This window comes from Cyprinodon variegatus, unplaced genomic scaffold (assembly GCF_000732505.1).
Source record: "Cyprinodon variegatus isolate N-32 unplaced genomic scaffold, C_variegatus-1.0 Scaffold108, whole genome shotgun sequence".
Classification (NCBI taxonomy): domain Eukaryota; kingdom Metazoa; phylum Chordata; class Actinopteri; order Cyprinodontiformes; family Cyprinodontidae; genus Cyprinodon; species Cyprinodon variegatus.
The window spans coordinates 374,524-399,406 of NW_015150561.1; the positions used below are offsets into that span (position 1 = coordinate 374,524).

The window sequence follows — 24,883 nt, forward strand, 5'->3', positions numbered from 1 at the left end:
CTGTGCTGGTTGGATGTCTGATCATCGTCCGATTGGGAAGACATTGCCACGTTGTTGTCATCTGTGAGTTTCTTCATGGACCTATGACAGATGTTTAGATTCCAAGACAGGTAAGTATTTGTGTTACTGTTCTCATTCATATCAACACACATGAAACACATTTTTATACATAATAAAGTTATAATGTAACTTCTTAAATTACATAATCAAAGTCATGTAACCTAGAACTGCAGCTCTGTCATTTTATAGAATATTATTGATTTTAATATGCAAAGTTGTTTGTGCTACTTATGTATGAAATGTGCTTTATAATTAAAACTTCAATAATTCATAAACCATTGAACCAAATAGAACAAGCAAAACACAATCAGAGAAGGTAACTCAAATAAATAAATAGGTCTTAAATCTCAAATATATATAAAGAAACTAAAAACATTAATCAGTGCCTTCCTCTTGTATTTAACGACCCCCCCGCCATTACCTCCATGAAGTTACTTTGCTTTGAAATGTTTTGCATTCTAACTTTAATCTTTTTATAAGCAATAACTTATGTTGTTGTGTACTAACATTGCTATGGCAAGTAAACTAACAATACTGTTTTAGCGTAAATAGCATAGCTTAGGTCAGGGAATTTATAAGATGATTGGTTTGTACATAAAAATATAGAAACTGGTGTCTGGGCGAAGCGTATTGTCTGAGGCAGCTCGCGGTGTGCGTTGCTAGGCGCTGCCTGCGTCATCTCCAAGCAAACTTTATGTCAAACCAGATCATATCCAGGTCATTCAACTTGCTTGAGATCAAAAAATAAAATAAAAAAGGATAATGAGCGTTATTTGTTTTTTCCATTTTCAATTTTATGCACAGCCGAGTGTGAAGCGGCCGAGATGAAAATCAGTGCCTCCAAATCCGAGACCATGGTCTTGAGCCGGAAAAGGGTAGAGTGCCTTCTCCAGGTTGGGGAGGATGTGCTGCCCCTAGTGGACGAGTTTAAGTATCTTGGGGTCTTGTTCAAGAATGAGGGGAAGATGGAGCGGGAAATCGATAGGCGGATTGGTGCGGCATCTGCTGTGAAGCGTGCACTGTACCAGTCTGTTGTGGTGAAGAGAAAGCTGAGCCAAAAAGCAAAGCTCTCTATTTACCGGTCGATCTATGTTCCTACCCTCATCATTGGTCATGACCGAAAGAACGAGATCCCAGATACAACCGGCTAAAATTTGTTTTCTCCATAGTGTGTCTGGGCTCTCCCTTAGAGATAAGGTGAGGAGCTCAGTCATCTGGGGAGGACTCAGAGTAGAGCCGCTGCTCCTCCACGTCGAGAGGAGCCAGTTGAGGTGACTCGGGTATCTGATTAGGATGCTACCAGGATGTCTCCCTGGTGAGGTGTTCCAGGCACGTCCCACCGGGAGGAGGTCCAGGGGTAGACCCAGGACACCCTGGAGGGACTATGTGTCTCGGCTGGCCTGGCAGCGCCTCTGGATTCCCCCAGAGGAGCTGGCCCAAGTAGCTGGGGAGAGGGACGTCTGGGCTTCCCTACTGAAGCTGCTACCACCGTGACCCCCGCCAGATAAGGGGAAGAAGATGGATGGATGAATTTTATGCACAACATTGGAAAACGGCTCATTATCTGTTTTTTCCATTTTGTTTTAAAACAAATAGAAAAGGAGCGTATTTTTGCATTTTAAATTTTTGTTTTTAATTTGAAAAACAAAAGAATGAATGATACATGGATTAGATTTTCCTCTTGAGTTGTCTTTGTTTCAGGACCATCTGATCTGATCCAGAGTCAACAGAGTGTTGTTGAAGAGAATGAAGGGAAGTAATGTGTTCTCCAGAAATGCACCATCATCTCCACCATCCTGAGTAAGTTAAGTTCCAGGTGGTACTGATTAAAGCAGCGCTCCAGTGTCCACCTTCTGTTTGCATAAAGCACCACGTCTAAAAGCAGGTAATGTGCTCCACCTGACCTTTAAACTTAAAAAAGGATGGCACTTTGATAATTACTCCTACCTCTGATACTTGTTTTCTTTACATTAAATATGTATATAAATACTGCATATGAAAAAAAGACATATCATTGAAATTTCATTAAGGTTTTGCACCAACCCACATTTCTCATACCTCTGACTGAAAAAACAGCCACATATTTTGAGTTCAATATTAACAAAGGGCCGCAGAGTCCAAATACTAAACTGACACTATTTCTGACAGTGGGAGGAAGACAGAGGAGCACCAAGAGAAAACCCAATGTAAAGTCATGCAGAGGGACCCATGGTCAGGATACAAACCCCAGGACCTTATCCTGCAAAGCATATGTGCCACTATGTAGGCCATGCAAAATAATAAAGATGATCATATTCTTTTTTTTTTTTTTTAGCACACTGCTTATGCATATGGTTCTAACACATACGGAACCACTATTTTAACAGTTCATTCTTGATTTCCAACCTTATTTATTAACATTTTCTCTAAAATGAACCCTTTTTGATTTCCAGGTTTTCTGAGGTTTTACAATGTCTTTACAACTTCACTCAGAAAGAAAATAAGTTAAGGTTGGTTTGAACTCTTCACACTGCTCTATAATAATAGTTATCTTGAATGCTTTCATATCCTTATTCGCAAGTATCTTTGAACATAACTGATAACAAATGCCAAAACAAGCTACCAGTTGAAAAAAGTGCTTTTAGGTAGGCCTATATATACTTCTGAAATGCACAAAATGTATCTGCACAAAATACATCTGTTTTGTTTTTTTAATTACAAAAACAAACCTTAACAAAAAGCACATTTTAGTCTGCTTTCCCTAAATTAGAAGCTGTAAATTACTTGCAAATGACCCTTTTCCATCACATTTATTATTTACACACCATTTACTCTTGGTTTGTTTTATAAATGTTTAGCATTAGCTGGAAGGTGCACCATAATCATTTCTTGTTAAACCATGTAAGCAAGTAAGCCATGGGAAAAAAGCCATAAAGTTTGGAAGAAACCCTAAAGTCCCATATATTGTTACTTAACAAGCTCAGTAAAGCTACACAGGCAGATAATATACAGGTTCATCAAACTGAAAGCCTCCTGAATGCAGGTTAATGAAATGTACTCTAATGGAGGATGAAGAACAGGGGGAAAAAAAGGAAAAAACTCTAATAATAACAAAGGGGAAAAAAAAAAATCCATGCTAGATTACTTTCAGTTTATTTCATTACATGTTACTCATACAAAATAATCTGTACAAAGGCTAAAATAGTTCATAGGCTTTGCATAGAAATACCAGCAATGTAAAAGAAAAACAGGAAAAGCCATGGTGGAATCCACTCTGTCTCTCACACACAGACACATACCAACACACAACTCTGACAACAAGAAGGCTAAAAAAAGAGGCGAGATCAAGATCTATACAAAAAATATGGTGTCGATCATCCAGCTCTATTATGGTCTGAACTTTCCTCACCTTCCTTTAGTTCTTTGTAAAAATGATTCATCAATGCCAATTATTCATCTTAAAACTCCACGATCATTAGAAAGAGGCAGGCGAGGAGACCACTCTCTTAAATTAAAGACATTTTGGGATCTGGACTGGCATCACTTATCTTTCCTCTACCTGCCAAGATCTTCAACCACCCCACCCTATAAAACCTGCATCAGTGTTTAAATGTGGCCTATGTAATTGACAGCAACATACATTTGGAATAAATCAGAAGCAAAGAGTGATTAAACGTGAAAGGCAATGACTATACGAAATATCGTTGGATTTAGTGACACACTTTCTTTTATTTAAAAAATAGTTGATTTGGAGAAAAGAGCAGGTGAGTGCACCACCTCAGATAGTGTAGCTTTGTGGCAGGAAGTCACAGGATGATGTTGGCAGGCATCAGTCCATGCCGCCGAGCAGAGAACTCAACATCAAACATGCCGCTTCTGCTGGAGAGCGTCATTTCCACTGCTCAAAGATTCAGTTTCAGCTCAGAAGACGCATTGCGAGCAGAATTACACAAACAGTAAGCCGAAGGTGGTGCAAAAATAAAGTGATTCAAATGAAATGAAACTGCTCAAAGTCTCTCACTGCCACGCAAACCCGGATCGCTGCAACGCATTTTGTCCCCGGCATCTCTGTGACTTACTGACGGATGAGAAAGAATATTTTATGCTTCCTCTGAAATGAAATAAACTACAAGATCAGAATCCAGTTAAACAAGACATGAAAAGCTTACAGATAAAAACAGACATTTACATAAAATTGCCACTGCAAGTGAAGGGAAAACAGCAAACAAATAAAAACAAAACAAAAAACAGACATTTAAAATACAAGAAAAAGATATGTCTAACTAAGCATAAAAGCACATGGTTTGTTAGAAAATTGAGCTGTCAGTGTTCATATATTCATTTGTGTTCCAGCAACACTGACTTGAATCAGTTGTAAAATAAGCATATATATTTATGTACTGTTTACACATGGGGCTGAGACCCTGTGCTGATATAGTAGAGCGACATGAGCTCCGTGGCACAGTGTCACAAAGACGCTTTAGAAACACATAACGGACCTGACATGAGCAGTAAAAAAAAAAAAAAAAACACACTGCAGGTTATAACTGCACATCATAATTTATTCAAAGTAGAACTAAAATATGCAGACAGTGCGTCTCTTTGTGGACCTTACCCACAAGTACGCTATATTACCAAAAGTATTTGCTAAACCCATGCAAATTGAATAACTGAATTTAGGTTTTCCAACAACTTTGATGGTCACTGGTGTAGAGAATCCTTTTTCTATTAAAAAATAGTCTTGTAAGTGGTATAATAGCAAAGTGGAAGCAATTGCGGATAACAACACAGCCACAAAGAAGTACAGTAGCCCGTGTAAAATCCCAGAGCCTGATTGCTAGATGCTGCAAACTGTGCAGAGGTCACTAACTTTCTCCAAACTCTATGGGACCCTTAGATTAGCTCAGTAACTTTGAGTAGAAAGCTTAATGGAATGGGTCTTCATGGCTGCTGCATCCAGGCATCACCAAGTGTATTGCAAGGTATTACCTGCAGTTGTCTAAAGATGCTAGTGCAGGTTATCTTTTGCAATAAAATGGGCTTTGGGGCAGCTTGGAGAGTACGGTGAGCTGTTAAGTTCCAGTGCAACTTTAAATAATTTAGTAAACTCATACTTTTTATACTCCCAACTTTGCACAAACAGTTTTGTGGTTGACTGATTCTACTTCAAAAATTACTCCTGAACTATAAAAAAAAGCAGACTCTATAAAGACAAGAATCAGCAAATATCTATATACATAAAAACACACACGCATATATATATATATACATATATATATATGTATGTATTTTTCATATATTTTTCATCCACTCTGAATGTATACCATTGCATCAGAATTAAGACAAAAAAAGGCATTTTTGCACCTTGTACAGAAGCGCTGCCAAGACTAATCCCCTGTAGAAAAGAAGAATTAATGGTGTCATCTGCGTACAATGAGATTCAGCGGACCGTCTGTCACGCACGGATATAAAAAGCAGACGAAACTGCCTACACTACAAAAAAAAAGCAACAGTAAAAAAAACAAACATTAAAACAGCAACGACCAACAAACAACATAACATAACTGGACAGCTGTTGTTGAAATGTCATTTGGCTCTGCCTTCTTAACTAACACAAAGGGAACCCTTACTCTGACAAAAGCAGACAAAGGAAATGTTTGTGGCTGGGTTGAGACAAAGTTCACAAACAGAATCTGGGCATAGTATTAGAGTATGTGATAAAAAAAAAGTGTTATCAGATTTAGAGATTTATTTCCAGCGTTTCGGGTCCTTTTGTTTTCTGTATCATCCGTTTATAAAGACCTCTCTATTTAATGTGAGGAAAAGCAGCACAGGTTACCCCCACAGGTGCTACTTTGCAAAGAGCTGAGCTGTTTCTCTGCAGCGTCTGTATGTGGAGTCAGGCGTCTGCAGAGCGAGGTGGTAAATAAGGTAGAACACTGTTGGGTGGAGGCAGCCAAGCTGGGTGGGAGGTGGGTGTGGGGTGGCGGGGAGCTGTACTGTAGCAGCCAATTGTGCATGCACTGTACAGCAGTGGCTGTCTTGCTAAACCCCATGGACACAATAAGAAGCGTTGCTAAAAAGGGCCACATGGTAGATCCTAATAACCTGTCGTTAAAATGATGCAGCCATAAAACCAATTAAAACATGTCAGTTATAACCCAAGAAGATACAGTATGAAGTAAATAATCTGCTTGGTTGGAAAATGTATGGTAATTACATTTGTCCCCGAATAATCTTTCAGAAATAAACCTTTAAGGGAAAAGAAAAAACTTTTTTGCACCTTTCTGGACTAAATTTAGATTACAGACACAGAGCCTCATGTGGCTCTAATGGGTTATAATCAAGGGCTGCTTTTGAGGTACATGCAGTAAATGCAGGACCTTTGCAAAACCTTTGCTTCCAGAAAAAGTCATTTTCGACAGGTGAATAGCAGGTTTGTGGGGGAGAGCTAGAGGGGATTATAAAGTCATTTATTCAGTCAGCTGCACTATAGGCATCCAGTTTCTTTTATGCACTGTATGCTCAGGCTTTAGCTGAATGGTTGCTGTGAATTAAATGAAAACAGAATGCCACAGATCAAGCAATGCTCCTGTCTCGACCTCATTCTGCCTAGCAAGCGTGTGCAATGCAAACAATACAAATGGGTGGATTATTTAACCAACAAAGGTACTAACTAGGAGACACAATGATGTGTTGCAATAAAAGGTAAGCGCTGCAGCAGCAGAAAACCACAAAGACAGTGCCTCAGACACTGAAAAGGGAAAAGCAAAATAGAAGGATTGAGCCTATAAAACTGACCTTCCTGTGTCCCTGAAGTTTTATGTTTAAATTTCAGTTCATTTATGTATATATTATAATGACTCCAATAAACTGAAGTTAATCAAATGTAGGCTTATTTTATATTTTTAATTTAGACAAGATTTTGTTGTAATAGGTCAGGGAATGTGCAGGCAGCAGCGTTGGTTTGTATAGAAAATTAGAACAGTAAGATAAGTAACCTCAAGTAGAAAAGAAAACTTTGTATAAAAAAATAAAAATATTGTCCAAAGGACTAAGAATTAGGAATTATAATCATGACTTTGCTAGAAAATATACCGGTAGATAGAAAATACGTTGCTAAAATTTTAATGGCAATCTTTAAAAACATTTTAGGGACATCTGTCCAAGGGACACAGATGGGCCCCTGGTCTTAAAGTAACAGGTTCTTTTTTTATCCTGATTTTAGATCTGATCATCTCTTTAATCAGCAGCCAGATCTGCTCCAGTTTCAACCTCTGACCGTTTCATCAAACGGCATAAAGCGACTTGCTAATTTAACACTGACCTATGTCACTTTGTGCAGGCGTGTTGGTACACTGTAATGTAAAACCTTACTCTACCTTGGAAACTGAGAATGATGCTGAAAGTAAAGCGGTAAATCTTGGTGCGTGCTTAAGTTTTTGCTTTTATAACTTGTCTCTTCATTTTTTTTTCTGTTCCATCTTCTTAAATGTCAAAACAATTTACCCGCAGAGATGTGACAAATACTGAATATCCTAAGCCTCACAGTCGAAGCAGAAACGATCCCCTTCCAATAAAGGTATTCTTCACATCTCTTTATAACTTAAGGAATTTTGTGCAGGAAAGGTGGTGGTGGTGGGGGGGGATTCTAACAGCTGAAGAGTATTTTTGGTCTCCAGGAGGCAGACTGATGCCGGGGCTTCCTGCTGTGCATCAGTGCGTAAACAGACATAAACAAACGTGTCCTACAGGGCATGTTGCCATACCTATCTGTCTGACTTTGATATGCCCTCCCCACACCATTCTTTAGGCTGCATGAAAAGTAAGCTCAGATGAAATATGTGAACCTGCAAACCAAAGGTGTGACATTGTAATGAGCAGGAATGTCAAACTCATTGCTTCCTGACATGTGGGAAGAGAATCAGGGTGCAAACAGAAAAATGGAGGCATGGCTGAGTTCAGGCAGACTGAATAGATGAGAGCTTAAAGCGAAAGCCTCTAGGTTCTTCCTGCCAGCACAATTGATGGCTGGAGCAGTGAAAAAAACATGTCTGCTGTTAGCCTTTTCTCTCTCTGATCCTATTTTTCTTTACCCCCTCAGAAATTTGGACTGAATGATCAAACAAAGACACAGAGCTAAACACACAAACAGTCTATTCTTTAAAAAAAACAACAACTTTATCACCCGGATCCCTTGAGACACCGACAGGTTTCGTGAAGCACTAATAAATGACGGTTTAACACTATGAATGTTGCGTCAAAGGGGAACTTGAACACAGAAATGTGGGTTCATGGACAGAGCTGTGAACTAAAGTTTGTAACCCTGCAGATTCTGCATGTTTACATGATTCTACTCCAACACATTTCCTTTTTCCCAAAGTCCTACAGCTCAGATAAAAAAAAAATAAATCATGGATCACAACCCGAAATGCATACGAGCAGATCACAGGGGCACTGATAATTTTCATAAAAACAAATCTAAAACCTAAAAAACTAAATTTCAGAGACAGGTAAGCCAGTGAAGTAAAAAACTAACATGCCATATTGGGTATTGATCCATTTACAAGGGAAAATGGGGTTTTTGTGTCGCTAAACATTAATAAAACCTCCAGAACGGAGGAGAGGAGTCTCTGTTTTCATTTCATGGGTTTTTCTTTGCCTTGGAGATGCTGTATGGGCATTAGTTCAGTCTTCATTGTCTCAAAAAACAACTTTCCTTCCAGCAAAATGTTAGTCAAAGCAAAAAATAAACAAAGCATATGTCATTCATAATAGATGTTTTCTTTCTTGCCAAAAGAAGGTGTCCCTTCAGTTCCACTTGTGTTGCTCTTTGGCAAAATGAATGATAGGTAGAGAGAGAGCAGGAAAGGTGCAGGAACACAGCTGAAATCTGTACAGGCCAAGGAAGGGGGGGGCGGCGAAAGATGCTTTACAGTCATTGTAAAGTGAGAGGGAAAGCATGGATGTTTGAATCAGTCTCATCCCATTAGGCAGGAGCGCATCTGCTTGAGGTTAGGCGTCGTACTTCTTTCCTGTTCTGTGGATGTGGTGGAACAGCGTCATGGAGAACGCCATGCCCAGGAGCTGCAGAGAAAAAAAGAAGGAAACTGTAAATAAGTGACTTTAGGTAGAGTTACTCGATTTATAGTTGAATCCAGTTATTTTATAACTGCCTAGTTTTATTTTGCACAAAACACTATTAGTTTTAGCTTGGTTGGGATGATTAATATTACATTTGTTTATTAAAGGCCTCGAATTTAAAGGAAGAACTTTTCAATATATTTTCGTACCTTTGTTTTCTTAATGAGACCAGGTCAATCTGTGCTCTGCCTTTAAAGATTGCTATGCGATTAGTTTACTCTGGTTGCATACAAAGACTATACAATTTAATTCCAGCTTGCTGTTGCTTGCATGCAGAGTTTTGATTTTGATTTGATTTACATATTTCACCTGAAGCAGATCTTAAAGAGACACAACCAAAATCAGCAGCATCGAACCTAGGCTAAGGAGAAAAAGATCTAAAACACGGTCCAGTGGTCATACAACATTTTTTGGGATGAAAATAAGTTTATTATTTCATTTAAAAACTGAATTTCTGGTGTCTAATTTAAGTTCCATTGTGAAGCTTCAACAGTCATGATTTATTCTTTACTTTATTCTTTATTTATACTTTTTGTTTTCCACATGGTTTGTAAGGTTTGAAGTTGCCATGCTTCCTTATGCCGAAGAGATGCTGCTTTCATTTCAGCTTGACTTTGTACATTCCCACAGTGCAAAATGGATTAATTCTAAACCTTGGAGAACCTATGGATTCTTGCAAGAGGAAGATGACAAATACAGGAACCAACTGCGCTTAAACTCAAACTTAAAGCACATTCTGAACACCACAGAAGAACCAAAGGTAAATGTCCTCCATGCTAGACCTCTTTGATGCAGCAATTCATGTAAAGGAGCCCAGAACAACTTGGAGCAGATATGGAGTTTCTGTTCAGTATGCCCCCATTTAAGGATTATCATTTTTCTAAATGGTCTAGTGTAATATTTGATTTTAAGGGAAAACCTAAATGTGGAGTTGTATTAACTGTGAGCCACAACCGTTAAAATAAACAGAAATACACATTTGGTAGTTAATAAGCCTGTAGTTAATACTTCTATAAAACAGAGGATTCTCTTTTAGGTAAAAATTCAGAGAATAATAAACTTTGTAATTGCTGCTGAGCTGCAGATGAAGTTTGATGTATTTCATTTCTATTCCTTAGGTTTATTCGTCCTTTTGATGCCCAATAAACACAAAGTTTAGGTCAAGATCTGTCGTATTTATTTGTGCATCTTTCAAATGCGAACCTTGGATTTTTGGTGATGGAAATATATAGCGTCCACAAGCATTGAGTGAATGAATCAAATTGAGATGCCTGTGAATCAGTCTGTAGCCATACCTTTGAAGTATTTATAACCCATGATGCTCCAACATCAAACACAGTCACAAGGCTGTTCCTAAAACCTTTACCTTGAAATATTTGTATGAAAGATAAACTGTATTTTGTTGAATGGGCATTTGGCTCACAACAAGAATCACTAGGATTGATTTTATATGACTCTTTTAGGTATAAAAATAAGCTACACATCCTTCCAGAATCAGAATCAACTTCATTAGCCAAGTTGGGGAACAAACAAGGAATTTGACCTTGGTTTCCACTGCTCACATGGTAATGCTATTAGTTTGTGTGCATGTCATAGTAGTGCAGCCTGTTTGTTAGTGTCCCAGCAGAGTAGCTGACTTCTCTAGCTGTAAGGTGTTTATTGTGTTCATACCTACGGTGTGACTAAGGCCAGGGATCTTTCTAAATGGAGTTTGCATAATCCAGCTTCTCTTCTCTGTAAAGCGGTCTGTATAAACTGGCCTAACGTGTGCATCCATGGTTGTTATCCTTTGTGTGTCTGTCTCCATGTGATTGATTGATTGTTGGAGCCTGTCAGGGGTGTATCTAACCAATGAAACCTGCTTGATTTGGCTGAATTGATGTTTGTTTTTTATTATCCCAAATCATTAACTTTTTATGAGAATCGAAATCAATGGATATTGGATGTAAAATGGAATTTCTCAGATGCAAATAGGATGAAATTCAAGGGAAAATTTGGGCTGGATAACTTCTGTTTTCTCAGCACACAGCAAAAAAGCTAATAGATTGTAGTTTGCATTGATAAAAAGCAGAAGCTAGTGGGATCTAAAGGTACCACTTGGCTAAGAGGTTAATTACAAACTACTGAACTGATTAAGAGTCAACCAGTTTATTTACATAACATATCCTTGCTGCTTAATTCCTTTTGAAAAAAGATAAACAGTTTTCAGTCATGCTAAGTCTGCATCTAGTTTGGATAGTTAAATTACACACCTTTGGCCATTCATTTCGGCATCTTGATTTTATTGTTTCCCCATCTCTTTGTCATGTTTCTGAAGTTGCAGTGAAATGACATAATCTTTGCATTTGACATCTGATTCTTAAATGAAAACACTGTCGTAAATACTGTGATGGACCTGATTTGTATTCAAGGCGATGCTACACTCAGATCTCTGTTTCTCTATGACCAATCTATTTCCTAAGCCAACTTCAGCTAATAAAGATTGCCCAAGCACACGTGTACTAAAGACACCATCTACAAATAAAGGTTCATTTTGAAAACACAATGCATTCCCTTTAAAATATAGCACAGAGTGCATTCAATAAAACTGGGAGTCCCCTACCTAACTAGCAGCATCAATTAGAGGAGCATACAAAGCTAAAAAGAACTCCTATCAGCACTGAATCAGATTTACAAACTTCTGATAAGCGAGACAGGATAAATACAACCTTTCTCCATAGTGGTAGCAGATTCATTCTAATGCATGTGCATTAGAAATTTCTACTGCAAATTGAGAAGGAAGATCTATATATGTAGCTGATAAGGACTAACCAAAAGAATAAAGTCAACAAACTACTGAATTGAAGCAAAAGTTGTGTTGTGTTATTAAAAACAGCACTAGCCAGAACCCAAGCAAAGTTTCCTTTATTTATTAACTTGGTTTGCAACCACTTTCTACAACATTACTTATTTCTTTTTTATAGATGTGGACTTTTGAGGTACTTGACTCCCCTTTGCAGACTAGGCTAAAAGTTAGCCTACAAGATATAGATTACCTTAACCTCAACCTCAGAGTTCAAGCACAACTGTCCTCTAAGGACATCAACTATGTGCATAATATTAAAGAAGTCAACAAAGAGCTTTAATGGCAAGGACATCTTGCTCTAAATGAACCATGGACTCAAGGATTAGGAGTATTTCCTTGCCTTGAGCAAAGTAACAGGCATATTAAGGAGAGAAGGGGAGATAAAAAAAGGAGATCCTTTATCAACAAGGAGCAAAACAGAGGATGGATTCTGTAGTATTAAGAGGGATGAGTAAATAATATATAACAAATACAGCAGGGTGTTTTGAGGTTCTTCCACAGCATGTGCCTTTAAGGCTTCAATAATGAAAAGAAAGGTAAGAAACTGTCAGAAATGTAAGGGGTGGGTGGCAGAGATTAAATGGACTAAACAGGAAAAGGTGCTGCAGAGAGAGCTACTGTTGCAGAAGCTTCCCCAAAATAGAGCTCACGTGGACAGAGGCGTGAATTTAGAAAATCCAGGCCAATCAAACTTTCTCTAAAGATGGCAAAAAGAAGAGAGACCATATCAAGTTCCCACTCTGTTCTAATGCAAGAATGTATTGAACTCCAGTTGTAGGCATATTCCTGTCAATAATTTCCAAGGCAATGAAGCCCTTTGGGCAAGCTATTAAAACTATAAAGCAAAGCAGGTACTGTGTTGCCATTTTTACTTATCAATATTTCCTTTAAATGTGTGACATTTAACTGTTTCTATGTAGAAGTCTTAGTAATAAATCATACAGCAACTGAAAAAAATATATCTAAAAAAATATACCCATCTTTTGATCTACAAACAAAGCAGAAACTCCAACACACTGATTATTTATGACACAGGGCACAGTCTTATCCGTCACAGTCGGTTTCCCAGAGAGAAAAAAAAGGGGAAAAACAGAAATATAGATTTTCATAAATGTTATCGAATTGTACCACTGCCATATTTTCTCTGTTGTTGCCTTTTTTCCCCAATTATCAGTTAAAAGCCAAGTTTTAGTATCAAGGACAGACAGCCTGAGTAAAAACGTAAAATAATCATGATTTCAGTGAGGAGAAACAAATCCAAACCAACATGGTCCTATGTGAAAATATAATTCTAATCCTCATTAAATCCTTAATTAAATGCAAATAACCACATTTAATGATAAGCTTAAATCACGCTCAATAGCCACATGCCTTATATTCACACCTAACGTGATTGGAGCAGCAAAAAAGCGCCTGCTGCTTCATTTTTGATGCTTTTATATTAAAGGCATTTTGGAGCATTTTCACAAATTTTTAAAAGATCTGCCCTCTCTACTTTATAAAAATTGCACATGCACAACCCTGTACCCGCTGCAGAGAGGAAACGCCTATTAAAGGCCAAGTCCAGTCAGCAAGGAATGATCAATATATCATTATCTATAACTACGTAATACGTTTACGGTGATTTAATGAATTTAGCATTAGTGTTCTTTGAAAAATTGATGTCTCCAGTAAGCACAGCTAAATAAAAACTACTTTTAATTAAAAACACAGATCATTTATTGAACAGCAAGTAATCATTTCATTTTCAAAGTACTTTCAGAAGTTTGAATTCTGAATACGACCGAACTTTTTCTTTAAACAAGTGCAAGAGCAGGGACAAACCCATTTCTCCTCTTGCACGCTCTGTTTAAAAGTTGCTGTTCTCATAGCTCATACAAACTTACTGTGCCTTCATTTCCTTTAATTCAGGTGCAATTTTGAGAAATCATTATTGCCCAAAGTTACCTGTAGTACAAGGAGATCTTTCCAAAAAAGTTAAACAAACGATTTGGACTATGTAACAATCTGGACTTTGTTTCCAAGGCTGAAGATGGTTCGCACCCAATCAAGGAAGCTTTTTCAGTTCAAAACGTCAGAAATAGCGTTGAGTTCAAGGCTTTATACAGTAGCCCAACAAAGCCTTGTTTTTTGACATTTTGAATAAAAAAAAAGGCTTCCTGGATGGGAAAAGGGGATTAGTTCTAGTTACATCAGCGGCACTTGATCACAACCAGCAAATGTCTGACTAGCTGGTCAGTTTTCACCACTTCAAGAATGTGTTTACTTTTTTAACATCTCCAGCACCAAAATTTTCAAGGATCAGTTACTATATATTTATTTAGGTCTTTTGTCTGAAGTTATAATGTGAATGATGATATAGATATAAATGTTACCAATAACAAACAAACAAACAGAAGACCTGCAACAGGGCAAATCAGTTTCATGTATTGCCCAGTGATCCTGTCATTATTGGTGCTCCAGCCATACAGAGTTTTATAGATCACACTTTTGGCTTCATTGGTTCATAAACAGGGCAGTTAAGACACTCTTATTAGCTACTGAACCCATTTAGTCCTCCTTTCATTGGCCTTTTCATTTATTATTAAAGCAGGATCAAGGGATTTGTTGTTTATTGATGAATAGTTAGTTATTGTTTGTTTAACAGAAGAGCTCAATATTTATTTCAAGGTAATTTCATTCATCTCTTCATTTACTTAACTGTTTCTTTGCTCAGTGCTGAAATCCTGATTTCTTTTAAAAGTCAAAGTCAAACACCTACTTGTTTATAACTGCGTTTGACTGTTAAAGTGAAACTCTTAACTGAAGTTTATTAGTTTGTGGTCCAACTGTTTGAGTTTTTCTACTACCTGCTTTTATTATATTTTATATTTACTTGCATTTATTCTGTTTTTATTTACCTTCTATTTTATTGTTTCATTCATGTAAAGTACTTTGAATTGTCTTTGTACTAAACTGTACTATTTAAATAAACTTGCCTTGCTCTACATTTCAGGGAATTAAATTAAGAGCAATATCTGTCTAGTTAATGGAAATTTTATCTTAATGTTATTTTAATTTCCTTGTTTTATTTTATTATTATTTCAATCATACTATAAGTTCAGGTGTTTATTATTTTTATTTACAACAGAGGGTTAGGGTTAGTAGGGTTAGGGTAAAAGGCAAATTAACGCATAAAGGTACAAAAAACAGAAACAAATATGTTAAAAGTTAGATAAGACAGCAGCAAAGAAAAATACACCTAAAGAGACCCCATTGTGCAGTTATTAAAGAATGGGTTTTAAATAAAAAATGTTGTATATACCATTGTCATACATAACAAGCCAAAATGCATGTATACCAAAGTCCTGTTAAAATGGATCTAGTCCCATCACTAGCAATCAATCACACCACCCTTTTTTCAACAACAACACCAGAATATTAATGCCCTAAATGCCCAAAGCTCCCACAGGCTTATATGCACTTATGCCTGGAGATGGGAGTGGAAGAGTTGTCTTGAAACATCCTGCTGTCTCTGGTGTATCAGACACATCGATCATCAGAGGACTTTATTTGCACAAGTCGATAGAGTCATGCATGACTAAATACTGATTAGGTTTGTCTTTGCTAAGAGGAGAACCAATTACTGAGTCACCAGCAGATATTTTGGACGCAATGCCCAGCATGATGTCTTTAACAACTCTTCTTATTTATACGAAAAGGGGGGAAAAAGCTGTCCTCATTCGATCTAAAAAGGCAATCTGTGTAAGCATCTAGGTTTTATTTGTAGATCTCAAAGGACTGGGAGACGACGGCAAGGCTCAATAAGTCAGCGATGTGTTTAAGTTAAGGGCAAGGCCGTTAAAGATTTAAAGTAGAGCTGTAGGATTTTAAAATCAATGCAAAATCTAACATGGAGATGGCAGAAGGAGAGAAGTGAGAGGGCAATGCGATCATATCCCTTGGTCTCAGGAAGAAGTCAAGCAGCTGCTGAACCTTTTAAATATATAAGTAACTAAATAAAAAAAATTGGAAGAAGATGCTATTTAATATGTTGGAGCATTAAAACTAATGTAAGTGTCAAAAATTCATCAGGTTCTAATTCTGAAATATCAGCAAAGTTAAGAAATATTGATAGAGCTCTTCAGGATTTAGACAAGCTGGAAAAATTGTTTTGAAGCTAAATTAGGGTATTTAGCAAATAATCTGTTTAATCTGCAGACTAAGGGAGGTTAAAAATCAGCTTTGCAGCAGAGTGATAAAGTGGTTTGCACTGTTGTGCAAGAAAGTCCAGGGTTCTGTGTGTAGTTTGCATATTCTACCCGTCTTTGTATATTTCCTCGGGGTGCCACAGTTTCTGCTACCACTACAGACATGCTGGTCAGATCAGCCATTGATGACAGTTTGCTCAGTTGCAGCAGCTCAGGCTAATCCTTCCTCTGATTTGCAAAAATTTTGTTGTATCTACCCTGTATGTATGATCACAAATAAAGCATCATATCTTCATCTCGGTTTTTCTGTGAGAGAGTAAAAGCAGCTTTAACTGTGATATAATTGCATTGGTATCAACACATTTCTCAAAAATATATATTCTAATAAAATATGGACAAGAAGCCAACATTTGGAAATATTTAAACACCAAATTGTTAACATCCGCCTTGTTTTAAGTAATCCTTGCCTTTTTGCATAACCAAGTGGAAAAGCAAACAACCAAGAAAATGTAAGGCCAAAGCTAAAACCCTATAGTTTCTGAAAATATTAATGAAAATAGTGTGGCTAAAACACAGCCTAAACTGCATCAGTTCAAAGATTACCTAATTTTTTTTTTTTATTTAAAAAAAATAATAGGGCTTTTTCTTTTAATACCAGGCGAGTGTTATTAAATTAAATTTATTCTACATTACGTCAATCATAAATGCTGAAAATGTCAGACCTCTAGAAATAACAGTGTCAGAGTTATGGGACTTTTAACTTTTGGTGTCATCAGCGTCTCCAAACCTCTCCTAATATCCCAAATTACTCCAACTTGTGCTAATTGCTTTCACACAACAATTACACCCATAAAATCCCATTGAAGCATTTTGATGACCACAACATTTTTTTGAAGCATATATGTTTCTCTGTTTCTCACAGATTAATCTGATGATCTAACCGTGTGTAATGATCCAGTCTCTGCTGCGCCCATGTACTGTTAGGAAAGGCAATATATCAGGTCTGCATTATTCAAATTAGCCATGCTTACCCTTGTTTAAAACCATTGGCTACAAAGCAACACATTGCATATGGCCTTAACCAATAGCAGCCAGACTTTTATTTGGCATAATATGAATGGAGTCTGTGTGTAATGGTGTGTTCAGACCGGGTGCGTTGGACGCGGTTCACCGCTCTGCATTTCAGATGCACAGTGTTTGCACCCTTGACCGCCTCATCAAAAAGGAGCTTCAACTGCGTGAAGTTGACACCCCACCAATTTGAAAAAAACTCAGCACTGCACTTCATCAGTGCACAAACGGAATATAAACAATTTAAGACAAAGGTAACCTGCAAAAAATGGAAATCTAAATAAGTAATTTTTGCTCAAATTAAGTGCATTTTTTTCTTGAATTGAGGAGGTAAGTGAGACACTTTGCCAATGGAACAAGACAATTTACATTTAAAATAAGACAAAAACAATTGCTTTGTCTTATTTCAAGTGTATATTATCTAATTATCTTATGTTAGGAGTAAAGATACTTATTCCACTGGCAGATCCCCTTATTTACCTGCTCAAATTAAGGGTAAATACACTTAATTTAAGACCTTTTTTAACTTATTTCTAGATGTTTTTTTTTTGCAGTGTATGAAGCAGAAGCTTTATTTTAAAAATTATAATTTTAAATGCTGATTTATTTTCTATTTATTGTGCATTGGTGATTGTTGAACTTGGTGGTTGAATTGTGGAGAATTTATTCCTTCTAAAGATGTATAACATGTCTTTATTGGTAAAATGTTAACCATGGTTATTTTCATGCGTAATGCTGTGTTCATTGAAAATACACACAACAGGTCAGCGGCGGGCCGGTGGATTTTAAGAGGTTAAAACTGTAAAAAAACAAGAATTAAAAAACCCCTAAAATCTGCATGAAGTTATTACATAAAAACTTACTGCTGAATAAAGCCCAGATGTCCAGTCTGGATAGTTTCCAGGATGTGGTAGGACTAAATCGTAGTGAAATTGAACTCTAATTATCGAGGGTAATGAGTTACAACTGGGTCAACAGGCAGTTGACCCAGTAAGAAGAACAAGACTGAAGCTGGAGCAGGATTCTCATTATTTTTTTAGGAATAAAATGGAAGCTCTTGGAAGCTCAACACAGAAAGACGAAAAGGAGGAGGGGCTTGGGACTTCTTTGTTTCTATGTACACATTTGGTTTGATTTGACTTCAATCTATCAAAAACACACAAGAGCACTGATGTGTCTCATATCAGTCAGACTTAGACGTATTTAATCTCCACAAAGACAGCTCCCAGATAAATGCTTTTACCTCTCAGATGTTGCTGTTAAGCATCACCCTAGAAAACAACCTAAAAACAACGAAAACTTTATTTCAGCTGGTAGAATTGGGATGGATATAAGGCACTTCTTATGACTAGAGGAGAAACGATACTATCTGAGGAATATCTATCAGCCTCCTTTCTGACGCTTTAATCTATGACTTCCTACCTGCCTCTCTGCATTCAGTATCTTGGCTTTCCAATCATCTAATAGCTCTTTCCTACCTGACTGAAACCTCCTTGGCTCAAAGCCATGTGGCTTTGAATCTTCCAGACAGGAATAGAGAACAGAGCAGCAATATTTCAAGATGTGTGGGAGCCCTGAACGCCCACAGAGCTAAAGCTTCATAGCTTTCTCGATCGAACGAGATGGCACAGGGCTGCTGGATGCACACTTTCTTTTCCTTTTTTTTTTACCATGTTGCAAGACAGATGCAAAAAGATAAAAGAGCAATCGGGGAGGGAGAAGAAAACTATTTTTTTTACTCCCACCTGCACCACCAAGATGACCATGCCTATGGTTCCCAGTAGAAGCTTGTTGTCATCCAGCCATTCCTCCACTTTCTCAAAGCAGCCCTGTATTGCAAAACAAAACAGAAACATATATAAACATACACATTATGCAGTCTATCTATCTATTTATATATATATATATATATAAATATACTTTGTGGTGGATAAATATCAAATTTACACGTAAACTCAGGTTTCAAGTGTAGGATTGTGGGAGAAAATCTGAGCAGATGTAAGGCAATTAATGCATTCTTTAACACAGATTGGGTCACTGAGTGTCAGAAGATGATTTTGAGAATCAGAATGATGCAACCTGTAAGGTGTATAGAGGGCTAAATAGGGTGGTATTAAATAAATGTATAATGAAAAAGCCTCAGCACTGTTATTTCAGTAGAACCAGGCTGAAAATGTTTGGGAACCCCTAATATAGCAATTTCCTTCTGCTGTAGTCTCAATCAGAAGTCCCTCACTGTGAGGTGAGGGATTTAACTTTGGTTTCAATGGTAAGGAGATGCTCCTTCTTGAGTGGGGATCTGGAAGCAGAAAATGGAACCAAAGGAAATAATCAGGCAGCTGTTTCCTCTGGGCAGGATTACACACAAGCTTTCAGGGATGAGCTTTCCCACTGGACCACCTCATTGTCTGCCTATTCTCATTTTGGCAGTTACATTACAGCTTTTAATCCTTTACCCTGGACCTGCTAACAAACCACATGCCAGACCAAGTAGGAAATTAGAGATGTAATGGGTTGAGGACGTTGTGCTGCGACAGCAGTTGTGAAACAGAAAAACGGCCCATGATGACAGGAATTCTGCAGTAAAAGTAAAACGGGTTTGAATGGACACAATCTGTAATGCAATCAATGAGCTTGTGGAACAAATATGCAGTAAATGTTGGATTTGATGTTGCATGTGTATCAGGTTGCATGACAGATACTTAAAACGAGATAAAGAGCTTAACAGCTTACAATGCAAAAGCATAACACTTTAAATGATTTCCAAAATTTGTCAGGCTCTTTTTGTGCTCTCTGGAATAGCTTTTTCATCATTTTGTGGTCACTTTCTGTGCAGATGTTGCTCATTTTATCTTCCGTGCCCTCCTTGGATCCTTCTCTGAGCATATTGTTTGTTTGCTTTTTGTCCATTTTTGCATTCCTTTGTCAGTAGTATTTTTCCCCCTCCTTTTGTAGCTGCATTTGCTGTGTGCATCTTTGTTCTCTGAACAATGGGACAAGAATTGCACTTATTCATGCACATCTCATACATCAAAACACCATTGAAAGGTAATCTATTTTAGTAACTCAACTGAAAAGGAAAACTCATAAACTGTACAGAATGATTGGACACACGAGGACATCTTCATAGTATTTAATATTAGTAAGCGTTGTTTTAATGCAAATATGTTCTGTTGAGGCCTACACAACCAGCTGCCGAGGTCACTGACACCTTCTACAAAGACGAAAAGTGACAAAAGGCTGCTAAATGTTTACAGTTCTCGATCCAAGCATATTATTAATGGTCAGCTTGGAGAAAGAGAAAAGGAAATTGTAACCAAGATATACAAAAAGAGCAGTTGGTAGGTAAACAAAGCACAACTTAGAGTCAGTCAGAATTTCTAAAACATTGCATATACAGATGCATCCAATGCATGGACTAAAGCTGTCATATTCTTCACCTCTTATTTCTTTTAAGCTGCTTCTGAAGCAGAGATATGAGGAAGATAATTTATACTTGTCTGGAAAAGAGAGACTGCTCACTGGTCCAAATCTGGCCAGAAATTACCCCTTTAGAAGAATCCAAGTTGCTTGCAGTCCAGTGTGAAGTTTTCACGGTCAGTGATTATTGGAGGAGCCATGTTATCTGCTGGTGTTGGTCCACTGGGTTTTATCAGATCCAAAGTCAGAGAGGGAACCTCAATGCAGAGCACTTTGTGCTTTTTTCTGCTGACAAGCTTTGTGGAAATGCTGATTTCCTTTTCCAGCAGGACTTGGCCAAAAGTACCTGGCTTTAATCTCCACGGTAACTTCACTAAACTAGTCTGATCAGAAAGCTTAAAGAAATGCAATTTCAGTCTTCTATGTAAGGTACTGTTACGTGGTTGATTGACAGTAAGGTCTATTCTATTCTATTTTGATGTAAACCCATAGAGAATCTGCAGGCTTTGGTCAGGAGAGGATTACAGACATCAGAATGATGAAACCCTGAGTTAAATCTGAGTTAAAAACTCATATATTTAAAGTTGACTTTGATTGTTAAATATACTATACACTGAAAGATATAATTTTTGTCTGTAGTCCAACTTTATTTTCTTTTATTAGATAAATCCAGGGTACTTTTGGGTTTTTTTCTATCAAAGAAATCTCCAATATAATAGATTTTCCCTACCTTGGAGCTCTCCGTTAAAGCAGCCTGTGCTTCCCGAACACCTCATCTATGCCATCTGGCATTGTGCCATTATTTCATGCAAAAGGAGCCCAGACAAGTACTGAGAGCATATTTTGCTCATACAGTAAAGTTGGTTTTCCTTCCCCAGAAAATAATCGAATAAACAGAGATGTAATTCAAATGTATCACACGGTATGTAATTCATTTATGTAAAAATGTGTTGAACCTTTTACTGAAATGAACAAACATGTAGTTGATATTGTTATAAAATAGTACAGGCTTGCCTTTACGTCACTGGGAACTCACCCTGTTCCAGAACATGTTGGTGGAGTTACGGCCACAGTTTTGGTAATGCTCCTGGCAGCAGCGGTCAGGAACCACTTTCTCCCTCAGGGCGTCGTGCCAGTCAGTGTACGCTATAACACCGCAGCACTTCCACTGTGATTGACACATTAAATTCAAAACAAACATAGTTAACACAATCCAAAGAGACCTGGGATAAACTTGGTGATAAAACACATTTTTATCGGTTTGTTGGTCATAAATAATGGAAAGGAGACTGCTTCACCAGCCAGTTTAGAATTTTTTCAAATATTATATTAATGGTACAGCTACAAGTCTGAAAATGCATTAGCTGGAATATTTCAGAATAACTTTGAATTTAGGCGTTTAAACATTGATGTTAATGTTTCCAGTCCTTTTGTAATGTGCCGACCTCTGCCTGGATGATGTTCCATGCGTTTCGAAGGCCTATGTTGTTTTCTGAGTTGTAAAGGGCCAGCCCATCCTTCAGGTCCTGCTTAGCATTCTCCCTCACCTGCAGATAAAAAGAAAACATTAGCCTTTCGGCAGAGTGTTCGTCTCAGCGAGGGCAGTCATTTGAGCACCAGCTTTCCACAGAGTCTTTATGTGGTGTTCAGATTCAAGAAGGCAGTGTTAGCTTGAGTGTTTGCAGCTCTGCATCCACATCTCTTACTCTTTTCAAATCATCTTCCTTTTAATATAGATGTAAACAATTCTGCTATTACCCATGTTGTGCAGCGAGTGCTTTTAGAGGATGTCGAGCAACTGCAAGAAAATTGTTTTTTTTTTCATGACTTGACAAATAAGTGTTTTTACGAAAAGTACCAAGCACATTAATGGTGAAATGCAAAAAAAAACCTTTGCAACAACTGTACAACGGCAATAAAACAAAAGCAAATTAAACGGAATTTCGGTAAGCACCTAATGCTTCTTTATTTGTGTTTAAATAGATGAGACTATATTTTCAAAAAGTATAGGGTTTACAGATTTCAGATTTCAGGAAGGATTATTCTTTGATACTCTAAAACAGCAGCGTGCAAATTTGAAAGAAATCATTAAAACTGCTGCATCTGAAATCCGCCACAGTAAGATCAGCTGTTAAACATTTGATTTAAATACTTTATTTCATGTTTGCTCTCCTTCTGCTATTATTATTTTTTTTTTTTTCAGCACTGCAATGTCATGCTCTAGGATTAAGTTTGAAATAAATATAATTCATAGGTAGAAGTCAGTAAGCACATTTTGATGACATTAACCTGACTCCATTGACCCTAGCTCTGTACTGCTGCATTTTAGAGGAAACCGAAGTTCTGTAAAAATCTGTCAGTAATCTCTATAACACGAAATGCTGCCTGCATTTTCTATTACTAACTTAGTGCAGTGACTGTCAGTGATGGAGAAGAACACAGGAAGCAGTGCTCAGGAAATACATCGACGTGAGGCAGTGTGATCCCTGGAGATAAAATGTAACAAGGCCTGTTTCCTTCTGTGTCCATATGCCAAACTCAGACTCATCTATTAGATTGCCAGATAGAGATGCATGAACTGTCCCTCCAGAGAACATGTCTCAGCTGCTGTAGAGTCCAGGGGCAGCTTGTTTTACACCAATGCATCCGACACATTCAGCTTGTTGATGTTGAGTCATGGATGCAGTTGCTCAGCCATGGGAACCTATTCCATTAAGCTCTCTCTGCACTGTTTTTATGCTAATCTACAGTAAATCTACAGATTGGAAATCAGCAGCTACTGACTGCAATAAGGTTGGAGATATCAGTGCATTTTCTTCTCAGCTTTAATGACCCTACTATTTCGAGTTGCTGTCTTGCATGATTTTACAATAGAAATCAGGTAATCTGCAGCTTTTAGATGCTCAGAAGAACGAGGACTGTAGTTTTTATTTTCTATCTTTTAGGCAACTGACAACTATTTTTTTGGTAACTACTCCTATTCTATTAGTTTTACCATTGCTGTTGTCTTTTCTGCCTATTTCATGCTTTATATGTGTTTATTTGTTTTGTGTAAAGCACTTTAGTCACCTGGATGTGTAAAGCTCTCTATAGAAAGTTCCATTGATGGCATCCTTATGGTACTAAGATGGAATTAACTGAGCTCAAGAGAGCGACCCCTTCTAGCTGCTGGATTTTCAACAGCTATATTCATGAAATTGACAGGAACACCTGAATTTGATGAATGTCTGAATAGCTTTGCTAAGGCGGTGTATTTCAGTAAAAAAGGTTCAATGTCTTGAAACAATTCCAAACATCTCAGCAATTCTACTTGAAGATTAAAGGCTGGGTTTGCATGGTTGATAGTGTTGTTCCTTGGTTTGAATTGAAGCCGGGGGTCTTTCTGCTTGGAGTTTGCATGACCATACAAAAATGTGACTAAAAGGTAATTTGGTCTGTGCACACTCCAGTTCCTGGCACTGTTGTTTTTCTCTGCATTGGTCTGTAACCAACAAAGAACCCTGCAGGGTGCACCCAAACTCTCACCAAGTAAGTGCTAAAGAAAAGCAACAGCTGCTGCTCCTCCATCCCCAAAAACCCTGCAAGGACAAGCAGGTATAGAACATAGGACGAATGCATGTATACCCTTAGTCCAGTATTAAGCATGAAATGTTCAAACATGTTCAAATGTTCAATCATTCACTGTAAGCATTACTAAGGTTGAAATGTAATGTTCATTATTTCTGCAAAACTTTTTAGTTCTTTAAAGCAACAGTGGGGTGTTCTAAGAAAATTGTTGACTTAGCTTACAAAATTGGAACAGGCACAGCTTCTAGGTCCCTCTCCCTTTTTCTGTATGACGCTACAGTCCTCCTTGAACAACACCACAATATGCATGCAAGTAGGCGGGGCTAGCAATGATAGCCGATAATAAGCCCTGGCACACTACTGGTAGGGGTGAAATAACATCTATGTGCTTTACATCGATGCACAGCTGCAGCAAAGGCAGTCTTGAGGTTGAAAAGAGGCAAGAGCTGTGCAGGTAGAGGGGATGTGAGCAGCACAAACAGATTTTCTTCTGTCTGTATTCTTCAAATAATAGTACAGAAGGGTCACTAGGAGATTTTTCTTTGATTATTCATATCTTACTTTACTGTGAGGACATAAAAACTGTTTTAATAAATATATGAAAAAA

The 24,883-nt window shown here is 37.6% G+C and overlaps 1 protein-coding gene across 3 annotated transcripts in view; it reads right to left on the reverse strand.

Annotated features, from left to right (window-relative positions):
* Positions 1 to 3,158: 3,158 nt before the first annotated feature.
* Positions 3,159 to 24,883, reverse strand: part of LOC107084745 (tetraspanin-9-like) — a 276,339-nt gene continuing 254,614 nt past the window's right edge. For 2 of the 3 annotated variants that reach the window (XM_015374741.1, XM_015374740.1), the window contains 4 exons: positions 22,155 to 22,256; positions 21,746 to 21,877; positions 19,035 to 19,118; positions 3,160 to 9,126 (listed from right to left, as the gene is read on the reverse strand). In XM_015374741.1, the coding sequence (XP_015230227.1) occupies positions 9,055 to 9,126; positions 19,035 to 19,118; positions 21,746 to 21,877; positions 22,155 to 22,256 (390 nt within the window). In that variant the 3' untranslated portion in view covers positions 3,160 to 9,054. Of the gene's footprint in view, positions 9,127 to 19,034; positions 19,119 to 21,745; positions 21,878 to 22,154; positions 22,257 to 24,883 lie in introns of all 3 variants that reach the window. The other variant, XM_015374739.1, reaches the window with a different exon arrangement.